General features: G+C 48.9%; 8 protein-coding genes across 8 annotated transcripts; 3 read left to right on the forward strand and 5 right to left on the reverse strand.

The window, feature by feature from the left end:
* Nucleotides 1-248: 248 nt before the first annotated feature.
* VTN00DRAFT_2856 (uncharacterized protein) lies at nt 249-1,413 on the forward strand (the record flags this gene model as incomplete). The annotated part of the gene is made up of 2 exons (XM_069429112.1): nt 249-390; nt 467-1,413. The coding sequence occupies 2 exons, from the start codon at nt 249-251 to the stop codon at nt 1,411-1,413; spliced, it is 1,089 nt and encodes a 362-aa protein (XP_069283272.1).
* A 245-nt stretch (nt 1,414-1,658) lies between these two features.
* On the reverse strand, nt 1,659-2,663 carry VTN00DRAFT_2857 (uncharacterized protein; the record flags this gene model as incomplete). Its single annotated transcript, XM_069429113.1, has 2 exons — nt 1,659-2,006; nt 2,160-2,663. 2 exons carry the CDS (start codon nt 2,661-2,663, stop codon nt 1,659-1,661), a joined length of 852 nt encoding a protein of 283 aa, XP_069283273.1.
* A 643-nt stretch (nt 2,664-3,306) lies between these two features.
* On the reverse strand, nt 3,307-5,534 carry VTN00DRAFT_2858 (uncharacterized protein; the record flags this gene model as incomplete). The annotated part of the gene is made up of 7 exons (XM_069429114.1): nt 3,307-3,575; nt 3,640-4,120; nt 4,181-4,888; nt 4,948-5,113; nt 5,179-5,305; nt 5,373-5,423; nt 5,492-5,534. 7 exons carry the CDS (start codon nt 5,532-5,534, stop codon nt 3,307-3,309), a joined length of 1,845 nt encoding a protein of 614 aa, XP_069283274.1.
* Nucleotides 5,535-6,674: 1,140 nt separating this feature from the next.
* On the reverse strand, nt 6,675-9,598 carry VTN00DRAFT_2859 (uncharacterized protein; the record flags this gene model as incomplete). Its single annotated transcript, XM_069429115.1, has 7 exons — nt 6,675-7,093; nt 7,145-7,841; nt 7,903-8,164; nt 8,223-8,674; nt 8,982-9,024; nt 9,102-9,193; nt 9,521-9,598. 7 exons carry the CDS (start codon nt 9,596-9,598, stop codon nt 6,675-6,677), a joined length of 2,043 nt encoding a protein of 680 aa, XP_069283275.1.
* A 1,403-nt stretch (nt 9,599-11,001) lies between these two features.
* On the forward strand, nt 11,002-11,516 carry VTN00DRAFT_2860 (uncharacterized protein; the record flags this gene model as incomplete). Its single annotated transcript, XM_069429117.1, has 4 exons — nt 11,002-11,108; nt 11,165-11,309; nt 11,367-11,425; nt 11,480-11,516. The coding sequence occupies 4 exons, from the start codon at nt 11,002-11,004 to the stop codon at nt 11,514-11,516; spliced, it is 348 nt and encodes a 115-aa protein (XP_069283276.1).
* Nucleotides 11,517-11,824: 308 nt separating this feature from the next.
* Nucleotides 11,825-12,698, reverse strand: VTN00DRAFT_2861 (uncharacterized protein; the record flags this gene model as incomplete). Its single annotated transcript, XM_069429118.1, has 5 exons — nt 11,825-11,902; nt 11,970-12,017; nt 12,076-12,477; nt 12,536-12,555; nt 12,623-12,698. The coding sequence occupies 5 exons, from the start codon at nt 12,696-12,698 to the stop codon at nt 11,825-11,827; spliced, it is 624 nt and encodes a 207-aa protein (XP_069283277.1).
* Nucleotides 12,699-15,012: 2,314 nt separating this feature from the next.
* On the reverse strand, nt 15,013-15,747 carry VTN00DRAFT_2862 (uncharacterized protein; the record flags this gene model as incomplete). The annotated part of the gene is made up of 6 exons (XM_069429119.1): nt 15,013-15,056; nt 15,113-15,123; nt 15,176-15,317; nt 15,370-15,581; nt 15,637-15,665; nt 15,739-15,747. The coding sequence occupies 6 exons, from the start codon at nt 15,745-15,747 to the stop codon at nt 15,013-15,015; spliced, it is 447 nt and encodes a 148-aa protein (XP_069283278.1).
* A 532-nt stretch (nt 15,748-16,279) lies between these two features.
* On the forward strand, nt 16,280-17,784 carry VTN00DRAFT_2863 (uncharacterized protein; the record flags this gene model as incomplete). Its single annotated transcript, XM_069429120.1, has 4 exons — nt 16,280-16,604; nt 16,668-16,855; nt 16,943-17,092; nt 17,155-17,784. 4 exons carry the CDS (start codon nt 16,280-16,282, stop codon nt 17,782-17,784), a joined length of 1,293 nt encoding a protein of 430 aa, XP_069283279.1.
* Between the last annotated feature and the right edge of the window lie 3,175 nt (nt 17,785-20,959).

Here is a 20,959-nt window from a genome sequence, read left to right on the forward strand (position 1 = left end):
GTACAAGTTGGCAGCAATAATCCTCGGGAGGAGTTCTGGAACCATGTAAGTGGGAGGAGATTTGCCCTTGGTGTTCCATATAACCATTGGTGCAGCTGTTTTTTCTGCCTCTGTTCCGACTGGCGTTCGTTCTATGCACGTGACTTCTCCGAAACGGAACATCCGACGGCTCTCAGGTTCTTTCGCGAAGAAGAGTCGTCCAAGATCCAATTGTGCCAACGGCCATCAGGAAATTGAACCGGGTCAGGATGCTTCGGCCATACCGGCCCCAGTTACGGCAGCTTTTGCCGTATCATGACTACGGAAGGCTAAGTGAAAGGGCTATTGCCTCCTCCAGGCTGTTCTCCAGCACGTCCGTGCAGGCGGATGAAGGCGCCAGTGAACCGACAGGTATGAGAGAATCTGCCTGAAGTGTCCACATCTCCATGCAACTGTCTGTGAACTGACCTGACCTCCGATTCTCCAGCAGGGTCTGCGATTCCTGGCAAGAACTCGACAACTCCCGGGTCTCTCCCAGCGGATAACAGAGGGAAATTTTCCGGGGTCAAATCAAATGCCGGTGCTTCTAATACTGATAAGAATCGCCCTCGACGCATTGTTGATGCGAGGGCGCTCGCCGCTCCCCGAGCGGGTGGCCAGCCAGACAATCTCCTTCGAGCACCTAGACTTTGGAAACTCCGGAGCGGCCAGTTGGGCCGCGGTCGTAGACCAGGAGCTACGACTATGGCTGTCAATGCGAAACGCCGCTCAGCAGGTCGGGGACCCCGGCCTAAAAGCGTGAGGAGACAGACAGAAGAGGAGGACGGAGATGACACCCGGGCGGCGCAGATAGAGGATTTCTATCGCGAACAAGCAGAGGAAAAGAGGCCGAAATCCATCCGCTACGACCCTCCCCAGGATTACAACGCTTCCATGCTCAGAGATACTTGGCCCTCTTTACCTGTGGGTGAAATGGCACGTACAGGCAGCGTCTTGGAAAAGCTCTCTTGGATGAGCAGCCGCTTCCCCAATGGATATGAACCGCCCCATGAATTGGCAAAGAGACTCTTTGAGGGAAAACGGGTTCTGTTCACCAGCGAGGAGGAGAAGGCTCAGGCCATGGAGGAAGCCAAGAAGCTGGCGCAGGAACGAGCCGACAAATTGTCACAGCGAAAAGGTGATCTTGTCGAACCAGAAGATACGAACTTCGTGTCAGTCGGCACGGAGGAGCGCAAAGCATTAATTGAGGGTCTTGTTCAAGGAAAATACCCGACGCTAAAGCCCCTACCAGCTGGGAAGCCGCCCGTCATCGGCGACGTGCTCCGGAATCTCAGAAATAACGAGACATACCAGACGGCCGGAAAGAGCTCACAATTCCTTTCCAAGTTAGAATCGCTCCTTGCCTCCGGTCAACGTCCAAAGCGAGCTTCTTAAGGTTCCGCTGCTAGGAATGGGAAGACGAAGCGTCTTTATTGATAAAGGATTCTCCTATCCCTTCTTCCCCCCCTATGATGTATTGTACCAAACTATTGTACAGGATAGATTCAAAATGCTTTTGATGAGTGCCCGAATGCTGCGCTTCCCATAAACCCGATAGGGACAGCCCAGATATGAAGAGGGGGCCCGCCGAAACTGAGGTTTGACGTAGTTGTTAAAATAGATGTAGAGTTCACCAATGTTTATATCTGTTCAAGGGCCTTCTTCGCTGCTTCGAACGTATCCTTCACTTCCTTTTGTCCCTTCTCGACTATTTTCTCCATCTGGTCATGCGCCTTTCGTACATCATCCGGCCTAGCTATCTTCTTTTTCTGTATTTCTTGCAGCCTCTTATGTACGACACCCCGCGCATTGCGCACCGTGTTGGCCGCCTTTTCCATCGCAGCCTTGGCGGCTTGAACTGTCCGATCCCGCGACTCCTTCGTCGGCGGTGGTATGGGGATGTTGAGCTGAAGAGGGTTGTGTGGATCTTGCTGCGGCGTCAGGGAGAGGTCAGAGGCTATGATAGCCGAATTCGTAGGTTTTACATGCTGCAGAAATTGTATATCAGCAATTCGGTTCAGTTTAGTTCATTCAAAAAAGAAAGAAAGAAAAGGCCCTCTCAGATTTGTCAGCTTTGGGTAGGAAGACCGGGGTGGATTTGGCAGAAGTTGGCAACTAGGATAACTGAAAATATGACTTACGTCTTCCTCGCCAACTAAAACTGAAACCATCCGACCCCCTTTGGGTATGACCTGCGCCAACTCTCCCAGTTTAACAGTCTCTTTATTCCCTTTGCTCAGCTGAACTTGGAGGTTCTCAATAGCGTCCGGGTTGAATCTCCCCCCCGCTCGAAGCTTAGAGAGGTCGTCCTTAAGTCGACTGATGGCGTCCGCAATGCCATTGTGCAGTTCTGAGAGGTCGAGAGGGTCGTTAGAGACTGGGTCCAATTTTGAGGACTTGGAAGTGATGTCGGTGTCAGGTCCCTTCTTGCCCTTGTCTTTCTTTTTGTTCAGACTAGCAGAATTGGTGAAATATCGCAGTCTGCCTAGCAGACTACACGCCCTCGGAACTTCGTAGCGTTGACATCGAGACGGACGGGTGTGCAGGGTCGAGCATCGACGAATGGAGGCGGAGGCTTGCCAATTCGCAGTTATCGCTGCGCATACTAAATTGCTTCCCCGCATCATCCCAACGCGCTGTGACATGATAGGGACTAGCATGGTCGTGCGTTGGCACTCGGGAGGAATTAGCGAGTTGAGGCTCTGAATGTACTCCGGATACTAAACTCTGGGGTAGCCATGCTGCGGTGCCAACGGCTCCACCACAGCTACCATTTCCAGAAGGAACAGACGACCCAAAGCCGGTGAGAATCAGCCCCTACCTACAATTAGAGATAGCATATTATTCCCGATATAAGCATCGTGCTTACGCCATTACTATATCAACCACATGGCCAACTTCAACCCATCTAAGGATCAGTTAAGGATGAAACGATTAAAGGTTTAACGACACATGTGAGATTCAGAGCCATGAAAATGATAATTCGAAAATTGAGGGGAAAAGTCGGATGAATGAAAAAGCAAGCAGATCCGCTAGCATGTCAGGCCCATCAAAGAATCGTTAACTACTAAGGCCATATCATCTTGAGCACACCGTACTTTTGGAACCGCAACCGTGCCCATTGCCTGAGACGTACAAACATGGCGTGAATAACCGGATCCTAAAATAAACTTTTGGAACAGACGACAAGGAAAAAGAAAAAGTAATTTCCTCTTCGTAAAACCAGATCTAGTAACCATTGTCTCCCCACAGACAGCTTGCACCTCGTGTGTCTAACTCAAATGTCATTTACCGGGTGGCCATCGCCTTAGTGATGAGCCTCTTGAGAGCCAGCTCCTTCTTCTTAAGATCATCAGGAGTGGACTCTTCAATCTCTAGCTGAGCCATGGCATCGCTAAGAGCGGACTCAATCTTCTCCTTGTTACCACGCTTCAGCTTCAATGACATGGTCGGATCAGAGATAATCTCCTCAACGCGGGAAATGTAAGATTCGAGCTGCTGACGGGCTTCGAATTTCTTGGTGAAAGCCTCGTCGCTTGACTTGAATTTGGCAGCATCTGTAAGAGTCTCGTTAGACGGATGGCTCGTATTATAGCATCACCAGGAAAGCCAGATACTTACCACTGATCATCTTCTCAATCTCAGTGCTTGAGAGCTTTCCAACAGCGTTGGAGATTGTGATGTTGGCGCTGCGACCAGAAGACTTCTCGGTAGCGGTAACCTTAAGAATGCCATTGACATCGACCTCGAAAACAACCTCGAGAGCAGCCTCACCAGCCTTCATAGGTGGAATTGGTGCTAGAGTGAATTCTCCCAGAGAGGTGTTGTCATCGCAGTTGGTGCGTTCACCCTGGTAGACAGGGAACTGCACAGTCGTTTGATTGTCCACAACGGTCGTGAATGTACGCTTCTTAATAGTAGGAACGGTCTGGCCACGAGGCACAACAGGTGCGAAAATGTTACCCTCCATAGCAACACCAAGGGAGAGTGGGACGACATCAAGAAGCAAGAGGTCGGATGTGTCAGCGGAGGTGGCCTTGCCAGAGAGGATACCAGCCTGGACAGCGGCACCATAAGCAACGGCTTCGTCCGGGTTGATGCTCTTTAATAGTAATAATATGTTAGCACCGTACGTGATTGCAGAGAATATGCGTTAATTTACCTTTTCGAGCTTTTTGCCGTCAAAGAAATCGCTGAGAAGTTTCTGGATGCGCGGAATACGAGTAGAACCGCCAACGAGGACAATTTCATCAACACTACTCTTGTCAAGACCGGCATCCTTAAGCACTTGCTGAACCGGCTCCAAAGTACCAGCGAATGCCTTGGCATTCAGATCTTCAAAGCGAGCACGTGTGATCTGAGCGTTGAAGTCCTCACCGTCGAACAGCGAGTCAATCTCGACAGTGGTCTGGGTAGCATTGGACAAAGTACGCTTAGCACGCTCACAGGCAGTGCGCAGACGACGCAGAGCTCTGGAGTCTCCAGAAAGATCCTTCTTGGTCTTCCGTTGGAACTCCTTCTTGAAATGTTCCAGAAGGTTGGTGTCAAAGTCTTGACCACCCAAGTGCGTGTCACCGGCGGTGGCTTTGACAGTGAAAACACCTCCCTGGATGTTAAGAAGAGACACATCGAAAGTACCACCTCCCAGATCATAGATCAGGACATTCCGCTCCTTGTCGGACTTGCCGGATCCCAGACCATAAGCGATGGCAGCAGCGGTTGGCTCGTTGATGATACGGAGCACATTGAGGCCGGCAATGGCACCAGCGTCCTTGGTAGCCTGACGCTGGTTGTCGTTGAAATATGCCGGCACAGTAATGACGGCCTTGGAAACCTTCTTTCCAAGCTTAGTCTCCGCTACTTCTTTCATCTGTCAAGCGCTGTCAGCCTAGTTCAGTGAGGGGGCGAATTAGCTACGAAAAAACACACCTTCATAAGAACCATAGACGAGATCTCCTGAGGAGAGAAAGTCCTGGTTTCACCCAAGTACTCAACCTCGACAACCGGGTTGCCTCCCTGATCGACAACCTTGAAGGGCCACGACTCGATATCCTTCTTGACAATAGGGTCGTCAAACCGTCGCCCGATTAGACGCCTAACATTTTGTGAGAACCACGGCCCACGTAAACAGGCACCAAGAAAATAGGACGGCAAACTTACTTGATGTCGAAGATGGTGTTCTTCGGGTTCATTGCAGCCTGGTTCTTCGCAGACTCGCCAATCAAGCGCTCTTTGTCGGTAAACGAGACGAAGGAGGGGGTAGTGTAGCTACCCTGCTCGTTGGCAACTAGCAACAGGCGGACGTTGAGTTTCTGGCCAAGTGGTTACGAAAGCTTGCGTGTTGAGTGACTTACTGATCTCGACATTGGTGCCTTCATAGTTGGCCACGCAGGAGTAAGTGGTACCTATTTAGAGAAGCGTCAACCTCTGTCGCATAAAATGTAAATGCAATTTCTCAGGGACCGGAACCCACCAAGGTCGATGCCAATGGCACCCTCGTACACTTCGTCAGACATTATCGCGGAAGTGCGGGGAGCAAGTGGGAGACAAATCTAGAGCGATAGGGGCCGGGGAGAGCTGATGCGAAGAAAAGGCTGATAAAAAAAATACTATACAGATTGAGGTGGGAGTGGTTTAGCTTTATAGGAAAAGTAAACCCACTCTCGAAATTTTTTTTTTTTCCGGCTCTGGCGAAAAGTTTCGGGTGGAAACATATGCTGGGCCACGGTTCCTCTGTTGCCTTAGCTAAGCTGCTCAACCGAACCTTCAAAGTGCGGTGCCCATGTGCGTACGCCGTAGAACGCTAGTTTCCTCTCGGGATGCTTGTGGATCACTTGGGCTTTCTGGAATCTTGGAACATTATTCGCCACTATTATCATTAATGAAATTTTCAATTTACTTTGATGTACACCATATGGATTATCAACTGCCAATTCCATCTATCCGATGTAGTATACTCTCAGATGTTTCTTGTCTCTTAGAAAAGAACGATCAACTTCCAAATTTCAAAGGGCAAGTAAGCCCTAAGCCCTAAGCCCTGGAATACTGCATAAAACAGATCCTCCCCTTCACTTTTTTTTGGAATTTCCATCTCTGCCTCAAGCTGCCTGATGGCGGCATACCTTGCATGTAAAAAGTTTATCCATCCTTCCGAGTTAAACACGTTAAGCACATGGCCAATAGAAAACAATCCGATTGGCTGTGGACGGTCCGGTGGTCAGAAGAACAGAAGAGGCAAAGAGGCAAAAGATGACTGCTAAAATATTAGCATCTGACCTCTGTCCTGTTGAGTTTTCCTGATATCGAACTGGGGGACACCGCAATAGAACCATCTCAACCTGATCCTACGAGTTCCTATACATTGGTTGAAACTATGAAGTAGGAGACATGAGCATTCTATCTGGTTGCTCTGTCTTAACCGAACTATGACTACCATGGCATTCCTTTTACCCCTATGCGAATACGCTATACACCACCGTCCCGGGCGCTCATCAGTCCTGGAGGTACTTATGAATAAAAAAAAAGAACAATAAAACCCCCTTCCCACCATAAATACGAATCAGATTTTCGTGGTATTTGGAGACCTTGACCTTCGAGATACCCCCAAGCCACTGCATCGGTCAGCATCATGAGAGGTTGCAAGATCCGTATAGCGATTATTGTCGCAAGAGATTGAAGTAGATGGTCACTCGTTCGTACTCGAGATCTGAGCCTGGTGGTCCGGATTTTGGTACACCTCTGGATGGTCCAGCGATCATCTCCAAGTCGACTTTCGTTACCCCGGTGTTAAGACGTATGTCGTACGTTGGCTTTGTCTGATCACTCGATCTGTCTTGTGACGGGACCTGAACTTTCTGCATTCCTAGTGAGACCACAAGCTTGGTCTGTCGCTGAGGTGTACTCGCTGCAACAGAAGGGCGTATTGAAATAAAATTATGACTCGACGGTAGATTTATCGTCACACACTGCTGGGATGCTGTGGGCGAAGATGGTATGTCTAGGTGGAAACCTTGACGAAGAGTCAAGCTCGGATGGGTGAAGATGCTCACATTTTCGATAAGAGTATGACTGGCATCTACGGACTGTTAGCGACCATAAGACCACCAAGATCCAAGATAAGACGTACCTTTGCCAGGTTGCCTCAATACTGAGTCCAGAGGTGAAACATTCTGCGATGGATACGCATGCGGGGGGTGGCTGACAGGATGGGAAGGCGGCCATGGGCTACCGCTTGATGGACGTGGCGTGGCACTCGAAGGAGGGGGCATTTCGGACCCTGCAGCAGGGAGGACCGGAGACGCTGCAGCAGGAGATCCACCAGTCTGTTTAACGGACTCCTGGCTACCCTCGCGAGATATCACTGCCGCTAATCCTGGTGAAGGTGCAGCCTGAGCCTCGCTTTTGACGGCCGCGGTAGATGAGCGTGCTAGCGAGGTTGCAGAACTGCTCCTCTGGTGCTCCTGCGGCATCTGGCCCTTCCCTGAGCTCGACCTAGGACTTCCAGGTGGCTTCCTCAGGTTTCTTGTCGTTGGCGGTGTTGCGCGAGCATGTATATCTTGCCCGTTCGACCCTGCCCTAACAAGTTCCTGTTGCCTTCTCAGAGCTTCGCCGTCCACTGTCACCCCAGGCTGCATTCTCTCCTCTTTTGGGACTGTATCGGGCTTCTGCCCAGGAAGCTTCAAGGTTAACCTCTGGGAAGACGGCTCTGGCGTCTTGACGGCTCCCATCCTCAGTTTAAGGCGAGGAGCTCCGCCATCTCCATTTGTTTGGGTCGAATCTGGCACAAGCTTTCTTGCTTCCGCAACACGGCGCTTGAAATAATCCTGCATAGGGAGTTAGCGATAATAACAGGAGTGATAACTCTGCCTGCATAAAATCTCTTACTTCAAGGACACCGGCAAAAACAAATATTTCACTGCCATCTTCATTGAATTCTCGCGCATTGCGCCATATATATTCCACTTCTTCCTCGAAAGACTGCCACGTTGGAAAAGCTGTTGTTCTAAGAGCGTTCTTTTTCCCATCTGTACCACGGACCTGCTTTTGAATCCCCCTTAAGGACACAGGGTGCTGGATTATTTCGTAGTAATCCTTGTACAGGTTGCGATCTGGCTTATTGATAAATGGGAGTCCAACCTCCCGGCCACTGTTAAAATGTTAAAGAGTGTCTTAGGAACAGAAAGAGATGTACAAGGTCAACTCACTCCGCATCCTTCAGGCGTATCATTTCCGAAATGATCTTGTCTTGGGCGCTTTGAAGACTATCGCCCTCAAAGCCTGCTTCCGACTGAGTGTGATCATCAACAAGTGGTGTCGAGCTCAACGGTCGACCATTTCCGGACCTTGGTGTCTGTCTACGAGATGTTGACGAGGCTTCCGCCTGTCCCGCATCCTCAAGTTCTTGGTTTTCCACATCTTCATTTGCATTGTCGTTTGATACTTCATCCGGAATTGGCGTAGGGAAGGCCACATATTTGGGATCTTTGTATGCTGGGTTGATTTTGGGCATGTTATTCGAGAGGATTTTGCGAATCCGTTCAGCATCAGCGAAGATCAACGAAGACTTCTCATTGTAGAACTTTGCATTGCTGACCATGCGTTTGAGATCGCTCTCGAGCGCTGTAACATTAGGATATTGGTAACGGTTCAGTTTATCCTGCATAAAATGGCGTTCGGTTAGTCGGAAAGACAGCATGAAGTCCAAGGTACCCGCACAGCAGATCAACTTTGATATAGTTGAATAGACTCATTGCGATCTATGCGAGCAAGATCGTGTGCGAATTCCACAGCAAACCTTCTCGCCATCGTCGGACCAAGGAAGTGATTACTTACTTCGACAGTATCTATTGCAATGGGAAGCAGAATAGCTTTATAATATCCCGGATTTTCTTTCTAACCAAATGGTCAGACATGTGAGTACGCACCGAAAGCATAAAAACAGGGAAGGAGAGCAGGCAACTTACTCTGTCGGGAAGATGGAGAAAGCTGGTCGCAATCTGTCGTCCACTGTTATACAAAAAGATAGCTTGCTTAGCCCTAATGTATATGAAATAGGAATGGCAAAATCATAGGTCGGTGCGTACTTCTTGTCGGTAGACTGCTTGATATGCGAAAGGAGCTTTAGACCAACTTCCGTGGTCGTCTGAGGGGTTTCGATTTCTGTAGAAGAATCATCCTATCGTCGGAATAATTAATCCTATTAGTAATAATCACGGAGATATTGAGCATTCAGAAGCAGAGAACGATGGGCACGGATTACGGGAGGCGGACCTCCTCGCAGCGGGAGTCGCAAAGTATCATGGTTGCGATGCTGCTAGTCAGTTGGGGCGACGACAGTTTTCCGTGTCTTATCCTGAAGAGCTTCAAATGTTCGGGCTGTCCGTTTGCCGGCGCCCTGCTCGAGGAAGAGCTCCCATCCCGCAATGAGAGCCGCTAAGATGCACCCGCGGTGGAGGGCAGGACTGTGACAGTGTGCAGAAGCTAAGGGAGACGCGGTACTTACAGAGATCTTCCGCCGTTTTTGCCCATGGCGTGTCGCCTCCGAAGAGGCTGCAGCGGCCACTCGCCGTTTGGTGCTCATGGTCCTACGAGCTGGAGGACTCCCCAAGCAAGATCGCAACGCGTTCGCCGCTCACTGCAGGGACGGGCTGGTGGATCTGTGCGCGCCGGGGCTCAAAAATGCTGCGACCAGAATGGCCGGTGCAGTGGAGAGAATATCCAGGTCAATTGGAATATCTTGATGTCAAGAATCAGGGTTGACCAGAGGCTTTACTGACGGCGCCCATCTGAAGAGGCACTCTCGCTTCCTGCCCGGAGTCGCGTTCCCACGGCAGATTCACGGTTGGGGGTAGTAATCAGTGTGGCGTTATATGGGGCGGTGCAAAATCCACTGTGTTAAGCTGTAAGGCTTCAACGATAGCTCATGAATGCAGCAATGCAAAATCTGCCTGGCCCAGCACAGAGCGAGTATCCCACGAGAGCCTTTCAAACACCTCTTATCCTTTTTGCTGCGTTTAGACATTTAATCCGACGCCTGCACCATCTTGCCCTGCGCTGTTTTTGTACAGTACACTCACGTGCCAGTCACGGGGTTCTATGTACTGCCACTCTCCAACAGCAGCAGCAAGCGGCCTCTCCCGAGGTCATCAGAAAGTTGTCTGACTGGCCACAAATCCGTCTTTTAAACAGGCAGGTAAAGAATAGTCTGTAGATTTATCTACTACTTGCAGAGGAAGTGATTGATAGTAAATTCTCACCAACGATGGTCTCACCACGGCTCCAGTTCGTCTTTTTGGCCTTGTTTTTACCGCTTCAGAGCTCGAACGGAGAGATGTGTTTCGCACCCATTACATTGTCAATAACTAGCTAGTTAGATTCCGTTTCTGTACAGTCCACCAGTGAAGTGATTGGAACGGGGTGCTCCATAATAATGCAGGAGTCCAGGGTGCCCGGGCGCGTAGTGGTTAATACCTTCTAAGGTTAGTCGTGGAAACTACTAGTACGATTGCACGATGGTTCTACCCCTCCACGCTGTGCCTAGGGAAGCAGGTACTGCACCTAGTCCCCATAGCACCAACACACTCAATTCCTTCTTTCTTCTCTGTCCTTGTCGTGTTTCGCCGCCAGCTATCATCGAACTCACCAGTTTTTCAAGCGTTGAACTCGCTTGCGTTTAGTTTCCTTCACAAGACCTTTCCCGAGGAAGGCTCCAGGCGGGTCCATCCGTCCACATCCCATCTCCGAATTGGATAAGATCACTTCCGATTTCTCGGGGACCACGACCAAGTAGCCTTCCTGTGCGCACCCAGTGCTTCCCGGGACTAGCTAGCGATCCTGTACATAGCGACCTTCTCTCCCTCCGTCCTCCTTGCCTGTCTCCTAGTCAGACGCGTGCACTTGGTGCTAATTGCTCGACACATCGCGCAGAAATACCTGTGCCTCTGTTTCCTGACAACAGCATATTCGCGCCTGAGCGCTTTCAAAATGGTCGACATCGACCTCAGCAGGAGGAACAAGAAGCCTCGTCTCTTGCTGGAGTCCGAGCGGGAGAAACTTGAGGAGTTCATCGACTCTATCCACTACTCGGCCAGGTATGTCGGTTCCTTGGTCCTCTCAGTGAACGTGGTAGCCTGCTGAGTAAGAGTAGATATTCCGATGATGAGTTCGAGTATCGACATGTGCAGCTTCCCAAAAATATGCTAAAGAAGATACCTGCGGACTACTTTGACAGCTCGAAGGGAACATTAAAGCTGCTCTGGGAAGAAGAATGGCGGGGACTGGGTATCACTCAGGTATGTCAACTTGACCGTTAGAGAACTATGTTCAGCATACCTGACTGTACTGATTAGAGCTTGGGATGGGAACACTACGAGGTGCATGAACCGGAACCCCACATTCTGCTCTTCAAGTATGACCTCCCGCTACGCTACATCCTATTTCGATGGCTGACTGGCGGTCATAGGCGTCCGATCAACTACCAGCCTCCCGTGTCACAGTGACCATTCCGAATCTTTCTGTTTGCTTTTCATAATACGTGTTTGGCGTTCTCTCCCGTTTCCCCTCCCCAATATAGAGATACAGTTGGTGAGCATATGTTGTCCAAGCATACCTGGCCAAATGATAACCAGATCAATTGCTTCATAATCGAAGTCTTTTGAAATGAAACATGATACGCTCGTTTCCAGTATGCGTTCACCTGTCAATGTTTGCCTGAGATAACATAGTCATATAGTTCTTTCCAGATTCCCTTGAGACCAGAGTATCATGTGCAGCTACGCAAGACTCCTCATCTTCCTCCCCGGAGCATTCAGACCACATTTTTCTGCAGCCACTCTTCCCACTGAGCAGCTGTAAAACTGCTGCTAATACTTCGCTCTTCAACTCCCTAGGAACAAACTGCAGTTAGCGTACCTCGAGAAGTATGTATTCATGTTCTGGCAGGAATAACTTACATTGAAGAATACAGTAGGGGAAACGTGAACCCCTACCACACGGTTCGCCTACATCACGTTAGCCAGCCCAACCTGCCAACCAAATAGTAGAAGGTCAATTCCCCACCTTTGTCATCAACTTAATATCGTCAGTGACGCTATTACCGCTGTTCAAGCTTCCGTCCTCACCAGGCTTGTCGCTCACAATCAACAATTTGAGGACCTGGTTCTCGTCTACACCGACGCTTCCTGCAATCTTTGCCAGCCGCTCATATGTCTTGTTCCGTGTTTCATTAACGGTATTGACATCAAAGAAGTTAGTTTGCTGTTTGAATAGAGCGGCGCTAAAATCCCAGAATTTGTTCGGTGCTAGCTTCAGAACGGCAGCTCCGGCCTCGTGTGTCAACGTAGATGATGGGTGCCAAGGCTGGATATGTTGACGAAATATAACTTGGAGCTTGGATTGGTATTTCTCAGCTATAATGGGTCTGACGGAGTTGTAAACAGTGTTGAATAACTTGGCAGAGAACTGTGTGCAAGTGCTTTAGTGGAGTTGTATAAATTTTGAGGATACAGAGACGACTGACAGGGCAGACATAGTCAAGATCTGTCTCATAAATCAACACCTGGCTCTTTATTTAGATTAGAGAATATGCAACCAAAGTGTAACGTACACAGTTCAAGCGTGTGTTGTTTGCGAGTCGTAGCAGCAGACAACTGCTGCCCCGCAAATTTCGGTGGTAGTGCCATAGCCTGCTATTATTGTTTGAGTACCTAGGTGTTTAGCTTTCGACAATTCTGAGCACGGAGCAGAGGCTGTTTTGGACCGCGAAAGGCAGCGGCGACTTTGGGAATCGACTTTGACAAGGTCTTGATATCAAACGAACCTTCGAGTTGTTCTTTGAGTTGGGTGATGCGTGCGATGAGTGGAGGCGATGGTGCCATCATGGTTGGTGTGATGTAAGTCACACAGAACACTCCACTGCGTCATATGTTACTGTATATGCACAAGCCTTCCATCGCTTGTCATGCTCGCTCAGGCTTTGAGAGGCAATTTTACACATAGCCAACTGTCTATTCAATGTAATCTATTTATCTCTGCCCTTGTCATCCTTTCTTCCAATTCCTTTTCCTTTATTTTAGCCTGATCCCGCCTCGCTTTTTGGCGTTAAAACCATGTTGTTCTGAACTCCATGTATTTCCCTTTCTCTAGGCAATCATCTATAATTAGCGGCCCCTGTTGATGATATCCGAGAGGCCTAAAACCATGTATTGCCAGATGTCTAGTTTCAATCTCCTCTTCACTTGCCCTTCACACCGAGTTCTCAAAACCTTATTAATCCTATCTTTATCAATCTTGCTATCATCCGTTATTATCTCTTTCCTTCTTATAGCAGTTGCACCAGATCTTGGACGTCTAGAAGGAAACAAATTGTATGAATTGACAATATTGGTTACAATGAGAGCAATGGTGAGATCTGGAATCAACTGGAATAGGAGCTCTATTTCTAGTTAGGTATTTTTTTAACTGATTAGTTATGCTCGCCTTTCATTTCCTAGAAAGTTTATGTCAAAGATAATAGCAAATAAAGGCATTATTAGAGACATCTGTTTGAAAGGGATATTCAGTTGTGTCTCTGTAAAACTTGTAAGAAGGGCAAAGAAGTTCTAGCACATGTCGATTCATGAAGAAGGCAAGGAGCTGGCAGGCAACTCGAATGGCAGGGAATTAAAAGGTGTCAGGGGTTGAAAATGGTGAGGTGCACATGATAGCGAAGTCCAACGGCAAACATTATAATCCATAAATCAGAGATAGAGATCACGAATCAACAGACTGAGGAATACTCTTTACCGCCGATAATAGATCAGCCCGCTAAGCAATTTGAATACAAGATACATTTCCTCATAAGTAGAAGTTAGTCAATTTTAACAGAATACGAGATAGGTCAAGGAATCAGATTCCAATCTATACAGTAGGTTGCCATATCTTTCAGCACCTCCTCCCCCCTGTCCAAGCCACCTACCTTGCCACTTTTGCTATATTGCAATCTGGGCTGGCTTTGCCTAGGGTCTGTGACCTATCATGGTGTCTGGGTATCCTCCAATGAACAATCTGCCAAGCCATTAAGTAGCAGGGGAGGGGTACCATATATTTCGGCAGAGTACTGTACAAAAGCTGTAGAAAATCACGTAGAGCGTATACTTGAAACATACTGGAATGCGGTAAGGGTCTTTTTTATTTATTTATCCACTGTTTTTTGCTCATGCTATTGGAGGTCTAACTGGCACATTAGCACTCTTCGAGTACGGACATATCGACATGGTTGACATGGAAGACTGAAATCGAAAGCTGCAAAAGGATGAAACTGGTATCTTGCCGAATAGAATAATCAAAGTCCCGAACACCCATACATGGTGACTACCGTTAGTTACAACATGACATGCATGATACAAATCTCTCCATCCCGTTGCGTTAGAGCCCTGTGCTCTGTAGCAAAGCCTAAGAAATTTGACTGAGCGACATCAAACTCGACCACCTAGAGCCTTTTGGTTATATAAATTCAGATCTTTCAGATGCATTGATATTGCTGTCCAGTTTCCAGTAGTCGGGTCATATTCGCCCCGCACCTCAATCCTGCAGTATCCCCTGGGACCTTTTAGTCCAACGGGACCAGAGACATAAAAAACCCCCCTTCGCGGGGTTGGAGGGTCCCGAGCCCACAATTCTCTTAGGCGCGATTTGAATGCTAGTGAGGCTTCGTGAAAATCTGACCCAGGTCCGAACTTGGGCATAGGCAGCCGCTGGAGAGTGGAAATTATAAGCGATGGATGAAGGCTAATCGAGTCATCGCCCCGTGAACCGTCCCCTTTCAACGTACTTGAAGTCGATATTTGTCTCTCTACTTGAGAGGCATGATTTCTTATGCGGGAAATGTTAGAATCCAGCGGGCATGTCAGGGGCCCTGGGGATATATTCGGCTTCTCAGTGGATTGGTCCCCATTAAGGCTCAAAAATTTCTTGATTCGTTCGAGTTGTCTCCTCCAGAGAATCAGATAAGCGTCTCTAATGGCGAGAGTCACGGCGAGAGGTCGTATGAATTTCCGCAGCTGGTCCCCTTGCTCGGGTGCAATTGGTCTTGAGACCCAAGAGACGCCAGAATCACCAATTTCTAAACTGTATAGCTGTTCAGCTTAATAGCCTTTTTGTTTAATAGGAGGGCACATACCCGGATCGTTCATACTCAGGTGGCGCTCGATATGGGAAGCGATGGACAAGCCAAGATCCAGTCAAGGTGAGGGGATTTCCTAGTACTCGCCCAATCTGACTCGACTGAGACGCCCTCCTCCAGACAATAGTTGCCAATTCATCTGTGGACGTAAGTATCCGTGCTGCTGGAAAGAAAAAATGCCACTATGATACCTCGTAGAGCATGAAGGCGCTGCTTGTCACGAGCCACCCTAACGAACTCTTGCCATTCAGCGTCTGATGGTGCATAGAGCTCACCCTGTCGCATGCGTGGCCAACCCAAGGGGATAAATATTGGATCTTGTCCGTTCATTTCCTCCATGTCACTGTCAGACATGTCTTTACCGGTGTCCATACCCATTTCCTCCGGAGAATCGAGATTTTCACTTTCTCCGTCAAAACGAAGGAGGACAAATGAGCTCCAGACGTGAAATGCTGCACCGTAAAGCAGACATGTTGTAACAAGCCTCCTTAGAATCAAATCAGCCAACATCCGAGCCAGGTGTCAAACCAGCGGTCCAAGAACACAATTACTAATTTTACCTCACCCATGGTCTCTTGAACCTTACATGCTGGACATTTTCATGTCCCGAATGTTGAGAGAAGGATCGACTATGTCGAAAGGAAAATCGAGGACTGCGGAGCAGCCGCCTGAAAAGGAGCATTGGGTGAGTCTTTCTACCGGATTTGCATGCTTAGTTTAAAGGACTGTCGACCCGAGACAGTTTGCCGCGGGATATGAAGCAAATAAGACTAGAGCCTTGCCGGTGATGGAATGAACAACTCGTGGTGTATTTAGGTAACTGAAGAGATGGACAGGTGCTACTAAGCTGCAGCACGTGCCATCTGTGATTCCAAGATGGCTCGCTCGTTCGCACGTGACAGAGGCTGTCCTCTCGAAAGCTTCCGCCAGCTTTACAGTCTTCAGTCATCACGACCGCCCCCAGGGTCACCAGGGCTGCGAGAGGTGTTCTGGCTGTCAAGTTCTTCGGAACTTTAATATTATCTGACAAGCAGTTTTCTCGGTTAGCTGTTAAAACTTCGAGTAATCGAGTAGGCACGTTGCCTCGTCCAGTCTCGCAGCATGCGGCAGATATCCACCTTTCTGGCCCTGACCTTGGCAGGTGCTCTTCGAGCAAGTGCTTATGAAGCTTTTGCATACACTTTCGATTTCCATCAGAAATTACCCTCATCCCATGATGGAGGCGTACCAGAAGATACGGCTAAGCTCGTATTGGAGCAGCGGATGAGATCGTCTCAGTCGTCCGTGCTAGGAACTGTGAACGAAGAAGTGGTAGAGCGCCTCAATCAGTTTGGAGGGGGAGAATTACCCCTCTTTGGTTCTGCAGAGGAACATGAAAATCCACAGAGACTGCTCATTGTCTGTGAAGGAGTGGACTCCAAAGCTGGTATGTTGGGAGATTGCCAATATAATGGCTGGAATGATACAGCTAACAGTCTTTACCCGACAGTCTCGTCGCTTCTGAAGACTTTCACAAATGATTTCTACATCCCTTACGTGTCTACCAATTTCGCCAGTGACGACTTCTTCAAGACTCTTCTAGGCATAAGTCCGACCCTTCAAGGTGACCCCAAGAGGTGCGCCTATAACTTCGATATCGAAGGCGGTTTATCTGGGGCCCTCAGCTCGAGCTTGTCGGTAAGGATTCTATGTCCAGTTTCCTTGGTCGATGCATACAGTTTATGAATGTCGTCTATTTCTAACTCACAAACGCCCCTGTTATAGGAGGCTCGGGAATGCCTGTCCCGGAATTCTATTTTCCGAGGTGCCCTTAATGTTCTTGACGAGAGCTTGCTCACTCAATTTTCTTCTATGGCTGTGGACTCTTGGGTGGGAGAAACGGAAACAGCGGCAGTATTGAGGCTCAAACTCCAGGTATTTCCATTATGACCAAGATGGGCATACAATGACCTATCAGCTGATCCGTCGAAATCCAGCAACAAAACGATTATACCGACCAAACGGTTGTATCAAAAGTTCTCGGCTCGCTGTTCAGTGACTTAGAGATGTGGGCTTCAGAGTCGCAGCAGGAAACTACTGTGCTGCTCTTGCCTTCGCCGTCAAAGGATCGGAAAACAAGCCCGAATATCAGACCTCGATACGATTCGAAGAAAGAATTTCTACCAAAGTCATCTAATTCGATTTTTGACTCGCACGAATCTCAGGATATCCCAACCGAAATACGAGCATCCGTACCCTCAACCCTGATGCCTGTTTGTTACGCCTCTAATTCATCATGTGTCGATGCGACCAACAATTGTTCGGGACACGGGCGTTGCTACCGCAAATATGCGTCAAAGAATGAAGCTGCCAGTAGTGACTGCTACGCCTGTAAATGTGTGGACACAGTAATAAGAAAGAAGGATGGCAGCATTAAGAGGATCCAATGGGGTGGGTCGGCATGCGAGAAGAGGGATGTCAGCACTCCCTTTTTCCTGTTGGCTGGAATTACAGTGGTAATCATGGCTGCAGTCGGCAGTGGGATAGGGATGTTATTCAGTGTCGGGCAAGAAGAGCTACCAAGTGTGATAGGCGCTGGAGTTGCAGCTCCCAGAGCACAGAGGTGAATAACTGTTGGATTTTCCCTTTGTATATGGTATTATGCGGCTTTTTCAAAGTGTTTGGCCTTGGATTTCAATGTAGCTGTAAACTTCAATGCTCCCAGGAATTATGAAATTGGCTAGCTGCTGGCAGGAAACTTTGGGTTAAAGAGCTACTGTTTAAAATCAAAATTCATTTAATGTACCATTTGAAATAATAACGCCAATTGAAATCAATTGACAGGCTGGCAAAGCTCATGATATCTACACGCAGACTGAAACCTATTCAACATATTTGTATGACCGAAGTGGTATCAGCCTAAAACCCCCGACCATGAAACCCACCTGCAACACGCCGGGGCCAGCAGAATTCATATCCATATATATCCATAATAGCCCCTCCCTTGCATTCCGAACATGGGTCCGATTGAAATAATTCTTTACCCAATGCAGAACTCGGAGGGTTCTTTCAGCCACCAACGCCAGTAGGAGAGACAATCACGACAAGATCTCTGCACGGCAACGGCAAAAGATTCAAAATGATTATAAATAAATACCAGGCTCATGATATGTTCATTAGAATGCAGAGATGCACTGATGGATGAACGGAAAACGCCCTTGTTGTACATTATCTGTGTAATGCAAAATGACGAGTACATCGCGCACGCCAGCGGCCGATGATCGTGCATATGCCGCCTATTCGACATTCCTGATGCCGAAATATACACGGCTGGGCCGTGCGGTTCAGCGCTGATCTCTAACTGGATACAGATACACTCACAGTACAGAACCCTCAAGTAGCGGATCCAGCTTCGAGTTGGCGAGGGGTAGGGACATGTTCGGACCGTACGGGAGCAACACTTGACGATACAGTGACTCCCTCGCTGGGACGTGGACGGCCAGTAAGATTGAATGAATGAAATGAGAGTCTGGGCAAGCGAACATCTGCTAGTCTGGACCTCCAGCCTCGTGATTCGTTGGGATCCAGAGGTGTATTTCGGACAGTGTTGGTCCCACCAGTATGGATATTTGACACACGCCGGGTGCGTCGAGTCTCACGAGCCTGCCGGAGTGATCCATGTCGGTCGTCCGAGGGGACTACTGCCATAAACCGGCCGGGAAGTACCATTCTTGCCCGGAATGGATTCACACGGTCTCCTATAAAGATGGCCTGTGGTTGGCTTGGTATATTCAATCGTCCCGCAGAACGAGATCCCAGCGGCTCTGCCTCTGCCATAGGTTCAGAACCTTCCGGACGTGGTTTTGGAACGTAATAATCTGCTTTGCATAGAGGGCAGCATGCCCGTCGACTCGTCAGCCATGGATCCACACAAGATGCATGAAATGCATGGCCGCAGGTAAGGCCACGGATATCATCATCGTCCTCGATTGTATCAAGACAGATCGCGCATGCATCGCCGGGATTAGTTAGCAACTGGGCAGGTAACGCCGTCCGAATTTGATCATCTTCCTCTTCGTCAACTTCTACAGCGTGCGACTCTTCATTTGACCGGCTGTGAGGATGCTTTCCGGGAACGTCAATGGTATTTGAACTTTGAGGGGGTGCGCCATCATCTAGAGGGTCTGTGTCTCTAGGGATCTTCTCGTCTGGTGGTGCCAATACGTGCTCGGTGTGCTGGACAGGACTCGCTGGCTCTGATGCGTTGGAATCAAGTCGTCGGTGGCCCTTGGTTAGGGTAGACGCGGTAGCAGTTGTCGAGAGAGTGGCATCGACAGTAGCGGAAGGCACACTATCTTCGTTTTTTAAACTTTCCGGTCTACTGCTTGGTGCTTCTATTCCACCTGCAGTCGGAAGGCCTTTGTCCGCACGTGTTGACCTCCAGGCTTTATATTTGACAAGCGGAAAACGCTCATTCACTTCATCCATCGTCATCAATTTCTTCTCTCTCCTTCTCCTGTGGTTCCTTGGCACATTCATCAGATCTATAGGTTCTCCCATTCCTTCGTTGCGTAATTGCCGATTTCGTTGATTATAACGAAAACAGTATTTTACACCGACGATAATCCTAGAAATCGGACGACGTTAGGTATAGATAACAAAACGCTTTGCAGGTGGGGGAGGGGTGCGGGGAAGGGCGAGAGATATATCTCGAGACATACCACAGGTTGGTGAAGACGACACCAAAGCCAAGGGCAACAAAGAAGAGAAGAGGTGAACTGGTCGGACCACCACCATCGTCCCCACCCCCACTGGCGTTGGTAGGCATAGCAGGACCAGAACTAGTCGACGTAGACATCCTAGGATATAGTGTTAGGAGAACTGCGGATTCGAGTTCGTGAAGCAGAACGAGGCGACCCTTTTCCACCAGGCTTCGCAGGCACGGAGCCTTTTCAGTGCTCAGAAGTCGGCCAGATCCCTTCAACCTGAAAATAACGTGTCCTGCAGAACAACTGCCCGCCCAAAGGGGAGTGCCCTAAAATTGGTGCATAAATCCCGTCAAAAACCAGAGACTGAGCACAAACTCAGATAACTTCAATGGCGCAGTGAATTGGTAATGGCTCCGCTGAGCCACTCTTTTCTCGCTGTCAGGGATCAGACAAGGATAGAGTTGATAGTCCTAGCTTTGAAGGAGGCAGTATAGACGTCGTCAGGGAGAGTCGACAGTGCATGCACGTCTGAGGAGGAGCGTGTGAATATCATCCCATCAGGAATTGCTGCAGCGGAGGAGCTGAGGGTCCGAGAGTGAGGGGGAGCTGAATCGCATCCGCAAGACTGGGGAACCAGTGGTCGGCCCCAATGCTAAGTAGCAGTAGATGATGCCTCCAATCAAAACAATATTCTGTAGATCGCCTACTACAAGGATGGCGTTATTGATAGGCAGATGAAGGAAGATGAAACGTCCAAGAGTCAGACTTGGAGAGTAAGGCGGCGGATACCGAAGAGGGGGTCAAAGGAGGGGCCAGAGGCTGGCGTGCGATGAGATGAAACGGAAAGATGACAACGATGCCGCTACTGCTGCTGCTAATGGCGGTAGCGGCGGTTATGATGGTAAGGGAAAGAGCTTAGGGCTCAGGGCAGCAAGAAGATCAGGAATGCGGAACTGAAAGTGGAGGAGGTCAGTCGTGATACATACCGAAATGGTCAGCGTGAAGGTCACCATACGAGTACGGAGGAGCAGGGCTGAAACTCAGATCACGGGACTTTCCGCAGTCGCCGGGTTGCCGAGCGAGGACCGCGCGT

The sequence above is a fragment of the Thermoascus crustaceus genome (genome assembly GCF_041956765.1).
Source record: "Thermoascus crustaceus strain CBS 181.67 unplaced genomic scaffold VTN00scaffold_11, whole genome shotgun sequence".
NCBI lineage: Eukaryota > Fungi > Ascomycota > Eurotiomycetes > Eurotiales > Thermoascaceae > Thermoascus > Thermoascus crustaceus.